General features: G+C 32.4%; 1 protein-coding gene across 1 annotated transcript in view; it reads left to right on the top strand.

Moving 5' to 3' along the window:
• Positions 1-15421, top strand: part of LOC130449502 (chaoptin-like) — a 66745-nt gene that overhangs the window by 38059 nt on the left and 13265 nt on the right. The window contains exons 2-3 of the mRNA XM_056787381.1: positions 979-1155; positions 6601-6745. Of these exons, the coding sequence (XP_056643359.1) occupies positions 984-1155; positions 6601-6745 (317 nt within the window). The 5' untranslated portion in view covers positions 979-983. The remainder of the gene's footprint in view (positions 1-978; positions 1156-6600; positions 6746-15421) is intronic.

Genomic DNA, 15421 nt, shown 5'->3' with positions numbered 1-15421 from the left:
CGATCAAAATATTTCATTATTGAATAAAATCCTTGAAAACTTAATGAGATTTGGGCAACCTATATTTGAAACCTCTCCTGTAGTTATAAAAGGTCACGTTACAACTAAAGATTCGGAACTGAAACGTCATCGTCGCAGAAGAGGCTGAATTTAACCCCGGAAATCTGCTCATAAGTTATTTAAGGTGACCGCTTAGATCATATCTATAATGAACATTTCGCTTTGAGATTAATCTACTAGGTTTTCCGAAACGTTGTCATTTTAGAGTAAATGAGTGCCTTATTACTATAATCCTAGATGTTCTACGTATAAAAATTTCTATCTAATCTTTTTAATTCAAATATTTATTATTCAACTGCTTTTTAGTTACTGTTCTGAATCTATCAACAACCAACAAATCATTGCTATAAGGCACTATACTGAATTGGAGAAGTTTATGGAATAAATTACGAACCGAACATCAAGGTGACTCAGTACTTCTGAACAAACCGATTGGTCTAAAGGGAACACTCCATTACTGTTATTAAAGAGAATAATTCACCAAAATAATTTCTGACGTTTCCGATTTAAGTTCATTCCTAATTTTGAGCTGTAAAAGATTAATTCAGATAGTGAAAAATTATTTTATACACATCTAGAGATAAGACTAGTGATAAATGTCACCATACAGAATGATTGTATTGCCACAATTTAAAAACAAATACAGGGTGTTTCAAAAAAAGAAAACTGAATCACTAGGATGGGTCCTCGAATTGAATATTGTTGAAGAAGGTACTGGCAAAGTTTTAATGAAATTTTATACGAATATGTTTTGGAAGCTGATACATCAATGAATTTGAGTTGCTTTTATTAAGTTTGGTACAGCATGCTTTTTGATCACACATTGTGAATGAATTATGAATCACCCACTGATTCAGGGCATAATTCATTTATCTACAATTTTCTAAAATTACCTAATTCACTGATTATTGATTTCAGGTACAATGCTTCTGGTTTTATCAACACTACTCACTTTATTCCAGTACAACGACTGCTTTTCGACCAACGATTGTAGTTTCAATTCGATGTGTACTTGCTCGTTTGATGAACAAGACATCACTACTAAAACGATTCATAGTGTCAGTTGTCTTCTAGTTCCTTTCTACAAATTTCCAAGTAAGTAGATAATTTTTCTTTTTCTTCTGGTTGTGTTTTATTAACAGGTACTCAGTTTTATTTATATTTACATTTAGCCTATTATGATACAGCCACTTATGGTATAATTTTAAATCATTGTTTACAGATGTTTCAAGTTTTTCTTTTGTGTATCCGGATGTAACAATTACAGTGTCATCTGCAAATATGTAATACTTTGATTTAAGACTACCAACTGCAGACTGTGAATATAGAGTAGGTATTGCAGTGGTCCAAGTACTAACCCTTGTGCCTCTCCGACACTAAATTTTTTCTTTTGACTTTCAGTTTCACCTATTACGGTACAGTACTGTCTATTTGTAGAGTAAGTCCTCATTAACTCAAGACAAGTTCCCTGGAGTCCCATTTTGTTTAGCTTTTCCAGCATTAGCTCTATGTCCACTGTATCAAAAGCTTTCTATATACACTGCAGCCACATACTTATTTTTATCAATTTCACTGCTAATGTATTCAAGTAAGTCTTCGGTGGTACTGAGTGTGTTACTTCCTTTCTGAAATCCATACTGCTTTCTATCAAATCCAAAACTGCTCTGGGCAAAAGTCACCAGTCTTGCTTTGATTTCCTTTTCTACTATTTTTGAAAATGTATTTAGTAAACAAATTGGTCTGTAATTCAAGATATCATCCTTTGAGCTCATTTTGTGTATAGGGATTATTTTTGCTACGTTCAGTTTTCTAGACATTTTTCAGTTCCTTAATAACTTCCTTGATTTCTCTTAAGTCTGTAATATTCCACTGATTCATAATTTATTGTCCTTCTTCTTCTTGGATATGAGAATTTTCAGTTTTTTTAATATTTGATGCAAGTTTGGGTCCAATGCTCGAGAAATGTGTATTGAATTCTTCTGCTGTTTTAGTATCATCTACAATTTTAACCCCGTTTCTATTTATCAATCTTTTCTTCTGATTAATTCTCTTCTTCTGTCTGTTTGTCAGCTCATTTAGTATTTTTTAAGTTTTCTTTGTTGACTTTGTTTCTTAGTGTTTTAAACTCATTTTGCACCTTTTTCCATCTAACATAACAAATTTATCTATCCAGTTATTTCCTTGGTGTATCCTCATTGTGCCACTCTTTATGGATTTTTGTCTTGCCACATTTATAATATCTACCAGCTGCTTAAAGGAGCCGCTCTAATGCTTCTTTAGTCATTTCAATCCACTGTTCTGTATTAAGCTTAGTTTTAATAATTTGTTTTTTCCCAGTCTTCTTAACTTCTTTATTTACAGTTATATCCATAATTTTGCGATCAGAAATCATGTGATCTTCCATTCCAATATCACTGTCTAATCTATTGTTCAATATTGAAGACCTTGTGTTTCCTATTCGAGTAGCTGCATCTACTCAGATTTTGTTTTGTATTTCATATTTATTTGATTTTTTGTATTCTCTCACTATCTCTCTATCTTGCAGAAGATCTAAGTTTATATCTCCAAGAATGATACAGTTATTTTTGGTTACTTCCATTACTTTGTCAATGGCCCTAACAAAGTCAGAAGCCTTATCTGCTGGTGGTCTGTAAACACTCCATATAATACAATTTTCCTCCATCAGCTTAACTGATATTACAATCATCCATACTATCTACTTGTACATTGTGTTGCGAAAAATTTAGTTCGTTCTTTATATTGGTTCCTCCTCCTCGGCTATCTCTACAGTTTGGATTGCTGTATATGAGTCAATATTTAATAGGTGTACCTCATTTTGATATAACCATGTTTCAGTAAGAGCTACGTTATGAATGTTCCTGTCACTGCCATTTTTCAATATATGCTGCAGATCTTCCATCTTATTCCTTAAGCTTCTTTTGTTTATATATATATATATTACAGTTAACTTTTCTTTTTGTTTTTGCTCCATTTTTTACATGTTTTTTTTTGAAAACTTATTAACAACCTATCTGCAAAAAATACCATATTTATCTCCAAATGATTAAAAAAGACGTAAAGTTTAATAAAACGGTTATGCTCATGGATGGTTCCAAGTGCATCGTCGGCACTCATTGAGGTGAACTTGTGGCATTTGGTGGTCATAGAACCAATATCTGAAATTTTGGTTTGGTTAAGCTGTTCTTCTTAGTTTCTATAATCATTTTCCATCGACAGGTTTTTTTCAATTAAAAATTTCCACCTAAGATATTAAAACGATCGTCCATGGAAAATGTTAATTTTTTTAAAAAAGTACCACAACTATTTTGATCAACCAAAACTTATGAATCATCTTCATTACGATAATTTAACTTTATTATCGTAATTTAAGTTTATGCAGCTTAAACTTTTATAGACTCTTGAAGTTTTTTAAATGAAAAACATAAAAACAAATTTAAAACATTCATAACGAAAATCAACTTCCGCAGAAATTAACTATAAGGTTTGTAGTTTACTCCCGTTAATAATTACCTGCAGATTCGTGCTGGTTTCTGAGAAAAAAAATTATTTCAATTTTTTTTTTGTAGTCCTTGTTTTTTTATGTCGTCCTTCCAAATCCAGTTTTTTCGTTTTAAATAATTGTTCATAGTTAATGAACTTATCATAGGACGGGTACCAGCCGATTTCTCGTGGAATTTTGATAATCACGTCGATTTTCTTGACCTTGACAATTGGTATGGGGGTAGTATTTATAATCTTCTTCAAAATCTACCCTGTGCCGAAGGATACTTTTGCTCTGGAGGGTAAAAGCCACCCCTTCTTGGAGATGAAAATTTATTTCATCAAAATAATTTCGTAGGTCGATAGATTGACTAATTCTAAGCAGCTCATATTTTTTTACTGTTTTTCATGAATAACAAAATTATTGAAAACAAAAATGTGGCTAATGAAAAAACAAATATATTCGTTTTTAAATGATCCATGTAAATTTAATAACTGAGTTGTTGCTTGTTGAAGGATGGCTATTTTTGAGGAACCATGAAATTAAAATTCTTTAACGTCAAATATCTTGAAATTGATGGCATTTATGAGAAAAAAATCAAGAGATCTTTTTCAAACCGCATAAAAAAGCTTTCAAAATATGTAATGTCAAAAGTCTTTTACATAAGAGTTGACTGATTTATAGCAAAAATTAAGTTTCTTATTTTTTCTTTTTTGAAAAATGCAATAAATTATGCCCTCACCATTACCACCCTAATTGAACTTAATCGTAATACACTTGCAATTAACTTCATTTATATATTATTGATTTGATCCATGTGATTTGACCCGCTCTGAATGGTTATTCTAGAAAAAATAATTGATTAAATTGAACACTGCATTTCCGTAATCTTGAAAAAAAAAGTTTCCTTAAATAAAACAAAAACTATTCATGTTATGAGAAAATGTTTCAAATATTAATTGTAGTCTTTTTTGCCAAAAACTTTTATAAATTTATGTATCGTAAAAATTGAAGGAGATACATTAGTTCAAAATTTGAATTTGCTTACCAAATGTGACTTTTGCAACTCCTTTAAGCTGCTCCCTGTTAAAAACCGAGAGCTGAAAAAAGTTTCAATTAATATGACGTTGAAGTACTTAAAATCCCCCACAAAATGCCTTTCTACAACAGTTTCTAGCTTGAAAAATGAGCGAGTTATTGTTGAAAAACCCAAGTTTTTTTTTTCAAAATTTCGGATCACGATTTTGAGTATTGGAAAAAGAGAAACGTGAACCGTTCAATCGAGTTCAATCGAAAACGATGAAGATATCAGTGATAATGGAATAGAATTAACTAAAATTGTTTTCTATATTATATTCTGAATAAAAAATTTTTAATTTATGTTAAAAATATTTTTAATTTAATTTTTTATTATTTTTGTAAATAAAATTTAACTGCCATTCTGAACTTTTGGTTATTGAAGATGGGTTTCATAAGGGTTTAAATATTTAAAAAGTAACACTTCTTAAAAATACTGACGAAATATTCTCAATTCAATTTAAATACACTTTTGAATGATTTTTAATTAAAAAAGAATCTTTGAGATTAGTTTTTATATGATTAGGAGATAATTGATCATAAACGTGCTTGAGAATGTCAAGAGATTCACGAATAATACATTTAAACTTCGTTTTACCCTAAACAAGCATAAATTCTGAGAGTTTGAATTTTTTGCAATAAGGGGTAGTTTAGACCCTCATAATATAAAAAGCCCGGTTTGGTACTGAGAACATTTTGTAGAAAAGGGCGAGTTGAGCTTGAATTCAAACTTTCAAGAAAATCGAGATTACGATAAGTGTCAAAAAAGCTTTCAATATTACCTCCCTCAGAGGATAGTCTTTGGAGGGATTACATAAGTCCGTTTAATCATGAACATGTTTGAGAATATCAACAGATCTACGAATAATTCATTTAAACTGTATTTTTTTTCAAATACATGCTAAGATTGAATAATTTTGAATTTTTTACGATAAGGGGTAGTTTTCACCACTAACAAATGAAATGCATCCTTCCGCACAGGGTTTTTTACCCCTGGTTCCTGGCCTATTATTGTCTTCCATTCTCATCAATTGTAAAAACGAGAAAGACAATAAAGAAAGAAAATTCAGTATCGGGATAGCGTTCATAGCAATATAAACAAAATTTTTTCAGAACAAATCATATCAACTTCAAATATTATGACCGGGCATATATGGACAACGGATTCACAATCTTGGACTCAAAACTATTCCTAAGAAAAAGGAGTTCTGTGTGCGCGAAAAATTTGTTGTAAATTGAATGGTACCAACTCCTCTTATGTGGAAAATGGGGGTTTTGTTTTGCCGATAAACCCCGTAACCGTTTTATACGGTTGCTTCTATCAAAAAAGTGACTTAAGTGAAAGTTGCTGGTGTGGAATCAATTTACGACGTCAAACAATAGGGTTCCAAGTGAAAGAAAGTGTCTTATGGGTCACTCTGAAAATCGAAAACACAAAACTATTCCTCGTTAATAAATAATTGGGGTTTACGTTCAACTTTTTTTTATACGGCCAACAGTTTGGCCATTTAACTACAATGTCCAATAATTTGGTGTATTGCCATACCTCTCTACAATATCATGCTTCATTTTTGATTGTTATACGAGTATTTATATTTATTATGTAAAAATTTTGTACAATTACTGTTTATTGTATCTAAATCAATTTTGAATATTACCATAGTCCACAAAATTATTTTCATCACAAAGTGGTAAACTACTACAACAAATGACATTATTTCGGTGGACATCTAGACATTGTGAAAACGCTATTTCGTCTTTCTATATTTTCATTTATAAAACCAAATATAGCATAAAGATGCACGTGAAATAAGGCTCAAATAATAGACGTTTATTCTTTTAACTTCTTCTACATACTCTTGGATCCTGGATCGTTGGTAATTATTTTCTGGACATTCTGTATAAAGATTAACTTCCAAATAATTCCAGATATATTCCTAATGTACAATTATTATTTCCAGATTTACCGGAAGGTAGTATTAGTCAACTAGAAGTCATTGGGACGAAAACGACGATTCTCGAATCGGAGAGTTTGGCAGGTTGCCAAGTACAGGCACTTATCCTTACAAATAACCATCTTCAGCATATCTCAGAGAGAGCTTTCAGGTGAGTTTTAAGTGGAGCACTTTACGATGCCCTTTGCTATTGCGATCTGACTTATAAGGATCACTCAACAAACACTCTACCGTTAACTGCAGTGGAAAAAACTTTTCATTCTTATTAGAACTATTGATTTTCATGTTAATATCTACACAAAGAGGCGTCTTATTAAAAAAAAAATACTTTGTATGAAACGATTTTGGTTATACAATTTTTTTAAAGAATACAAAATTTATCATTCAAAACGCACAAACGACACTTTAAAGCAGAAAAGCAGTTTATATTTAATTTATTATGTACTTTTGCAATAAATAATTAACTTATATTTTTTCATTCGTTCAATGAATCTATAGGATGACAACAGCATAAGAAGGAACTAAAATTTACCAAAAACTGGCAACAAGAAAAATAAAATGATCCTATTAATTATAAAAAGAAATTGCAATAAATCAATTTTCAATAAAACTGGTGCGGCTATTAAAGTTCTTGATAATAGTTTTTAGTAACTAAGAGTAGATAACCTACTGAGGAAGTGAAGTCATATAGGTCGATCATTTTTTTACCAACGATGCCAAAACTACTTGGAAAATACTATTGAATAAACTTGAACCAACTCTAAGGACCGAGCAATCAATACCTAACCACCAATTTAGCTTCAGTTTGCAAAACAATACCCTAAAACAAGTACCAAAAATATAAATGTAATTTGGAAATGAAGAATAGTATTCTGCTGCTTTTCTGGATATAGCGCAGGCCTTTGACAAGGTCTGGCATGATGGTTCACTAGATAAGATTAGACAGAACTTCCAGCATAACTATTCCCTTATCCTAAAATCCAAGCTAGAAGACCTGCATTTCCAAATTAAATTCCTAGACCATACTACAACCTTGCATCCGATCATCTATGGGGTAATATAGGGAAGCGTACTAGAACCAATTCTGTATCTATTGTATACAGCTGATGTTCCCACTAATAAAACTACTGCAGCATATGCAGTTGACATTAATGTCCTGTGATATCACCATAACTCAGCAGCAAACTCTCAGGAACTGCAAATCAACCTTGATACCATCTCCATCTGACTCAAACAATGGAGCATTAAAGTAAATGAAGAAAAGTTCATCAACATTACTTTACACAGAGGAAAAGCACCAGTCCAATTGTCATATTCAACAGTCTTTTTTTACAAACACAAATGCACGTCAAAAACTTAAGGATAGATCTGGATGGTAGACTTAGGGAGAGCACAAATATTCATGAAGCGTAAACAATTAATATTAGGACTCAGTAAACTATATTGGATAATAGAGCGTCGATTACAGTTGTCAAATTGTTGGTCTGGGCCAATATGAAGCTATGGGATACAACTCTGGGGCGTATCGTCCAAATCCAACATCGTAATTCTAAAAAGGTTTCAGTCCAAACTTCCTTGTAGTATTCTAAATGCCCCTTGATATGTACCTGATAATATAATTGCTCATGGCACCTCAATGGAAAGTGTAAATGAAGAAATATCCAATCTATCCAAGAAATCACTCCAATAGGAACCATCCTAACAATTTGGGAAGCAACCAAATAGTACCACCCAATCGATGAAATGGACAATGCACATATGACTTACCTAATAAATTCTAGAACTTTTAGACTCAGAAAGTCTCATAAATTTAGTAATTACCATATTATAGAATGCAAAACCCAACTCAATGATTTATGTCAAATTGTAAATAAAAGGAAATAATCGCTGGAGTATTTCCTACATGTCCAGTTGATTGAAACAATCAATTTGCTGAATTAATCTACTTTATAGATTGAAATTGAAGTGGTATATTAAAAAAATAAAAGTCAACAACATCGGATCCAATTTTGTGGCATCATTATTATATTACGTTCATCAAAAGCCCAATCAGTTGAGCTATAGATAATCCTCTTAAGCATAGCTCCGTAATAGTTTGAAAATTCTATTACCATAAGTGTTTATAAAGTTCCAACGACTTATTATACATGATATAAGGTATAGAAGCGAAGCCTGAGTACTTATTGAACCACCTTCGTATGCTGCCAAAAAATTCAAACATTTCATATTAGCACAATCCACAAAACCACTGCAGAATTGATAAGTAGTTAAAAGAAATTGTTGTGAGTCTGTTAACAGCATGTAGATAATTCAAAATTGGTGGGGTGGATCAGAGGAAGGAGCTGCAGAGCATATACTACCAGGGTTGTTTTAAAAGTTTCACATCTAACAAACACATTTTCTTTCTATGATCATTTTTATTTTCCAACATAGTTTCTTTTCAAGTCCATATACTGTAATGTTTTTCTTCTCTTATAATTTATATGATCCTACTTCTGAAACCAATGAAATGCTTGTCTTAGTTCTAGTTTATTTAAATTGTTTTTCAACGTCGATGTGAATTTATACACACACACTTATCTAATTTTTAACATATTTAATTATTTGAACACGCTATTTATTGTCTATCTCGATGTACTTGGGATGATATCAGATTATTCACTTCTTAGCTCTTAAACAAACTAGTATTTATTCCAACAAGGTTTTCATGAATTATTCTAGAAAGTAAACGAACAAACAAATAAACAAAAAGGCCTTTCTAGAAATTGTTTCTAAATAAAATAATATATATATATATATATATATATATATATATATCCCTTCCTAACCGGACAGTACCGACTTCACGGTCCATATAGTGGACGAGTTTGTAACAACACTTAATCTAGCGATTTGTTAACATTTTTAATCCTTCAAAATAATAGTTGCCATCTCCTCACAATAGAGATTTATATATGCAAAACTGTCATTGACCAAATAAATTTTCTCTCCTGCAAGAAAAAGTCGTCGGATAACAGATCTGGTGAATACGGTGGGGTGACCAATTCGAAATGCAATTGATGAATTTTCGCTATGGTGATATGTAGAGAGAGGGTGCGTTGTTCTGATGAAAAGGCACTTCCTCTTCCTTCAAAGGTAACTGGCTTCAAGATTCATCCACAGTTCAAATAAACACAATCCCATGACTTTTACCAAAAAACGGTTCCAATCACCTCCGTTGTGATCAATCTAACCATCTTTGCCTTTTACGGGTAGGTTCGTCAATTGTATCCCTCTGTGTTCACTAGTTTTGTTGTGAACTTTTTTGATGGCTGCCGCAATTTGTGGCTGTCAGAGAAACGATTACAACGACTCACTTATACGATTGTCACACAAAAAGAAAGCATCGAAATTGACCAAAATTTTAGTGAGAATCTCTCAATGCATGCACAATAATATTTCCCAACTTATATTGATGTGCTGATATTAGATTGAGATCTACCCTCTTATGTCACTGCGATAGTTAATTAAGCTGTGCTAGGCTTAGAAAACACCTGTTGAGAATTGGTTAAGAGCTACAAACAAGACTCAACCCCAAAGCTGATAGACTTGACAAGAGGAATGAACGTAGAGAATGGAATATGGATTTATATGACCACAATAGATTTTAACAGGCTGCAATGGAATAGATCACAAGTTACCTAAATAAAATCTATGTATCTATATATAGAATTGCATTAAACGCCATTTAAAACATTTTATTTAAATCTTATAGATTCTTAATATTTGGTGATTTGAACAAAGACTAGTTTTTAACTTATACTGTCTAACAAATAAAAAGGAAGCAAGGATGCTGTAAACTTTGTAATACATTTTCTTATTTCTGTGGTAATCTTATCTTTTAATTCGTGAATATTGGCAGGTTTTGTTTTATAAACGATGTTTTTTAAGTGACCTCACAAGAAATAGTCTAAATGATTCATGTCGGGTGATAAAACCGCGCATTCCAATCCATCTTATGGAAAGACATTTAGGTATTGCCTTACCACATACGTGAGGTGGGGCACCATCTTGTTGTAGCCAAATATTGTCGTTCTCTAATATTGAAGTTTTTTTAAATGTAATTGAGAATACTTACTTGGATTTGGAAATACCCGACCCAACTCAAGTATAATACTATTTTCCAATGAAAATAAATACGCCTAACCATTTAAGTTATCGTCAATGAAAAAGGGACCAATTATTTGGCGCCTATTATTCCAGCACATACATTTAGTTTTCCGGGATATTGGGTGTGGGATTCACGCAACCAACGAGAATTGTTACGTGACCAGTATCCACAATTATACCGATTTACGTTTTCGTTAATACAAAAATTGGCCTTATCGCGAAACTCTAAAAATTTGGATCGTTTTGATTGTAACATTTTTCCATCATTAAGTCTGCAAACTCTTCATGTGTATCAAAATCGTCATCTGACAACTCTTGAACCAACGTTACTTTGTATGTTTTCTGACAGGACACAAGCACCTGAAGATTTGCTTTCAGTTGATGCAGTTTTTCTGCGCCCTGATTTGGATAAATCTTTTACTCTACCAATTTCGTCAAACTTTTTTTCTAATTTACTGATAGTAGATCTAGTTATGGGATTACGATTAGGGTATAAATCTATATCCTAATATCATTAAAACATTCGTTGTTTTTCAGATAAACGATCCATTGTAACTTTCAATAAACTAAACGACAATAATAATTTATTGAAACGTCAAATTTGTTATTATATTATTCCAACTTCTGCGGAGATAACCTAGCTATAACTCCGAAATAGGAAAGATCTGACAACAATGTAAATACCACCATATCACCGGCCGTATCACAAAACTCTTGTACACAAGAATTTATAAAATTCGTACAAGCCGTTTCCGAAATAATTAAGGCGTTACATACCTAAAACTCACTCTGTATATGATAATTATTGTGTTAACCCGATGTCAATACATGTCTGAAGGCGAATAATGTGTGACCTGTCCTGTCAGTATTTACAACAATATTATTTTATAATTATGTTATTGTCTCCATATGACGTTGTTTGTATAACAAAACAAACAAATTTGCCAAATTACAATCCACATTTCGTGATTGCTAAAGACGAAACACAACTTTTTGAACTACGTAAAGAAATTGATATTTTACATAAAATTACGCGGTGATCAATGAGATGACCCAATCACAGTAAAAGACAGAAATATCTAATTGCTGCTTCACCAATCAGGATCAGACCACGTGAAAAAAAAATGTATGGAATAGCTCTCTTTATGATGATAAGCTGAATATAATATCTTTTCTCGTAAATCTGCCTTACGATAATTTAATAGAATTAAGCTCCGGATTTAAGTAGTATTAAAGCTATACCAAATATTTTACTCCAACTTCAATTAAAAGGATAACTACATTTTGCATTTCAATGGCAATTTATTATAATTACATATACTGGTATTTTCACCATTCGCATTTGCAGAATTTCTGGATTGTGTCGGGGGGCTAGAGCGTCAGGTCTCGAACAGGTAGGCGCCCCATAAAATTACTAATTTGATCATTCATTTTGAAATCAAATTCAATTTATTTTTACTTATAATTCATATTTAATTCAAAACTAATATATTACATTACAGTTCAAGCTAATTTTGATTTCTTTTTCATTTTGAAGTGGGTCCCTAGTAGATTTTAACACCATGCACCACTACTTCTTTTCCATTAAGATACACTTTTGAAAGCGTTTACATCAATTGTTGAAATATTTTTTCTATTCTTATTGAGGTACCTCCAAAGTATGTGATTTGAACGCATCAACCGCTTCTTCAGGTGTAGAAAAATGTTGCTCTCGCAATTTATTTTTGATCTGAGAGTATAAGAAGAAATCATTGGGTGTCAAACAAGAACTGTACGGCAGATGACGCATAAATTCGATATTTTGACTGCTCAAGAATATTTTTGTCTAAACTGATTTGTGAGAGGTCGCATTGTCGTGGTGGAGAAAGATTGGTCTTCGAGAATGGGTTTCCCTGATTTTTTTGCACGAAAATACTGATGTACCATTCAAAATTGATCGTTCTACGAGTACGTTGCTCTAATAGAACGGTGGCGACAAGTACTGTTATTCCGAAAAAACAGGCGACGATTTGCTTCACAGTGTTTCGTGCCTGAACAACTTTTGTTGGATTTGGTTTGTCTTGAGAGACCCATCCAGTCGAGTTTTTTGTATTTTGACATTTTGACAGCCTAATTTTCATGTAATATTGAATGTATGGGAGTGTAACCAACATCCGAATATCACCATCACGAAAAATCGAAGCGACTTGATCAGTACACTGCTGTTCATTTAATCAACGTCAAAAGCCATAGAAAATCATCGCATAATTGTTGAAATATTTGAAGTATCTGTAAACAACTCAAATAGCACTCGCATGACAGCACGTTCTAAGTATATTCACATATTCACATCAGTGTTGCCATATCTCCAAACTTAAGTAGCAACCATCGATATAGGTTAATAAAATCAAACGTTTTAGTATTTTCTTTTTGGTTAGAAACTGTTCTGTTGTTCCTCCGTTCTAAATCCTTGTTGTGGTTCTTTTTAGATGGTCTCTTAGCATGTTTTGTATTATTCTAGTATATAACTTGCTGACTTTGCTTAGTAATGTGATGCCTCTAGAATTGTTACAGTTTCTTGTGTCTCCTTTTTTCTATATTGGTGTAATTATACCCAATCTTTTGGCGCTCTACCAATGCGCTTTCTATCCTCATATGAATAGATTTTTCTTTCAATGTTTTGTTTCTCACACCCTCCATTTTAAAATTAAGTGACGTAAAATATCGACTTAGTAGTGCCCTCTACAATGTAATCTAACATTCCTGGATAAAATGAATCAAACATATGTGGTAGAAGGTTAGTTTATGTAGAATCTTGATAATTGCATTGAAATTATCACCTAGGCGATGATACAACTGATAAATCTGAAGACATAGACTACTTAATCAAGAATAAAGGTAACTTTCATCTGGTATCATCAAAATTATTCAAATTGGTTTTGTCTTTTATTCTTTATAAAAAATTAAGTTTCCTATTGTTTTGCGCTGAGAGTAGTTTCCAAAGAACTGAACTTATCCGCTTCCTTAACAGTTTATTATGCCCTTATCGAGCTGCATCTCCAAAATGTCCTCTTCTTCTAGAGTACGTCGGGTGCGACTTAGTTTGACCGAATCTTCAAACACAATAGAGAGCTGTTAGATATTTACTCGGACTAAACAGCAGGGCTCACTCCAAGGGCACGTCTCCAATTTCAGAAAGGTCATTGCACTCAAGAACGCAGAGCACGACCTTTACATACCTATTCCACGTTCAGAATTAGTGAAGGGCTCAATATTTTACAATACAAAAAGATACACAATTGAAGTAAAATCGATATGATCTTTTCCCGCATTCCGCAATAATTTAAGGACATATTTACTGGAAAATGCTTCTGTAAACGACTCCAATTCTAATAATAATATCTAATTCCGGAGATGTTACCTACTGGTTTAATTTTGCTATGGTCTCATTGTGGTCTTCTTCTGTATATTGAAATTTAATTCTGTTTGTATCTTTATTTAGTTTCTTTAGTTTATTTTAGTTTTTAAAAGCTCATGTTTACAAATTACAAACAATTTTTTGCCAAAAAAATATTTCTCTCTCTACTAATAACTTTGACCATACGCCAATGACTCGTCGATTTCTTTATTCTTTGGACCCGCAAAGTCCTCGTTGAAAATATTATTCACACTCTAAATTGTGGTATTAAAACCGATAATGAATCAAGAGAAGATGACCTTAACTCATTTTAAATATGGTGAGTTATTTAATCCAACTTAACTTTTTGTAACGTATAAATGTAATATTTAAATTTCCAAACATTATTCACAAAACAATTACAGTGTTTTCCTGTCCCTGAGCATAGATTTCAAAGTTTAAGCCTCATTTATATTTTATGGTTGTACTGCTTCGCTTGTTGAAAGAATGGACTCTAATGAGGGTTGTAAATAAACAGACTTTTACGTTTGATTATTGTTGAAACATATGCAAATGAGTTTGTTTAGTCCTTTGGCTTTCAGAGAAATAGGTAGTTTTGTCCCAAGTGAGCACGAAACATTATTATAAAAGAATTAACATTGAGGAAATATCACTAGTTAAATTTGGTGATTGTTTAGGTAGCAAAATAAACTTGAAGATACAGTGATATCTAGTTACTAATCTAATTTGTTCCACAGCAATTACTAGAAGAATTTCTACTGTTCCAATAGTATTTAAATATTTAACGATTGGCCTTTCAAATTTTTTCAAAATATGTCCACAAACAAAAACATTTGGTTTGTTTTAAAGCAATTTATATCAATTACCAAACACAAAACTAAAGTAGCTCTAGATTCTTCACAAAAAATTTACTTGTTTACTAATTAAGACTCGGAAGTAGAATAAACCTAAAGACATGTAGGATTGAATCAAGGTATGAGGTGTTCAATGATATCGGGCTACCATGACCCTTAGGAAACGTGTTTCGCTTTATATGACGCCATTGTGTAGAGCAGCTAGGGATAAGGTGCTAGGTCCTTCGCAGCAGACGGGAACATCACACACTACGGCTCTGGAACCCATGTGGAAAACGAAATCGGGTTTCCTTAATGAGCCATCGGTACATCTGACGTGTGGTTCATCTTCCACAAATCATTCTTTCTTCTAAGCACGGACAGGAAGCACTTGGTAGGTAGGAGATTACCGCAAGGCTGCACAGCTCTTTTAGTAACCACCCCTGAC

The sequence above is a fragment of the Diorhabda sublineata genome, chromosome 10 (assembly GCF_026230105.1).
Source record: "Diorhabda sublineata isolate icDioSubl1.1 chromosome 10, icDioSubl1.1, whole genome shotgun sequence".
NCBI classification, from domain to species: domain Eukaryota; kingdom Metazoa; phylum Arthropoda; class Insecta; order Coleoptera; family Chrysomelidae; genus Diorhabda; species Diorhabda sublineata.
Note: the sequence above shows the minus strand (reverse complement) of the source record. Positions and strands in the feature narration are given on the sequence as shown.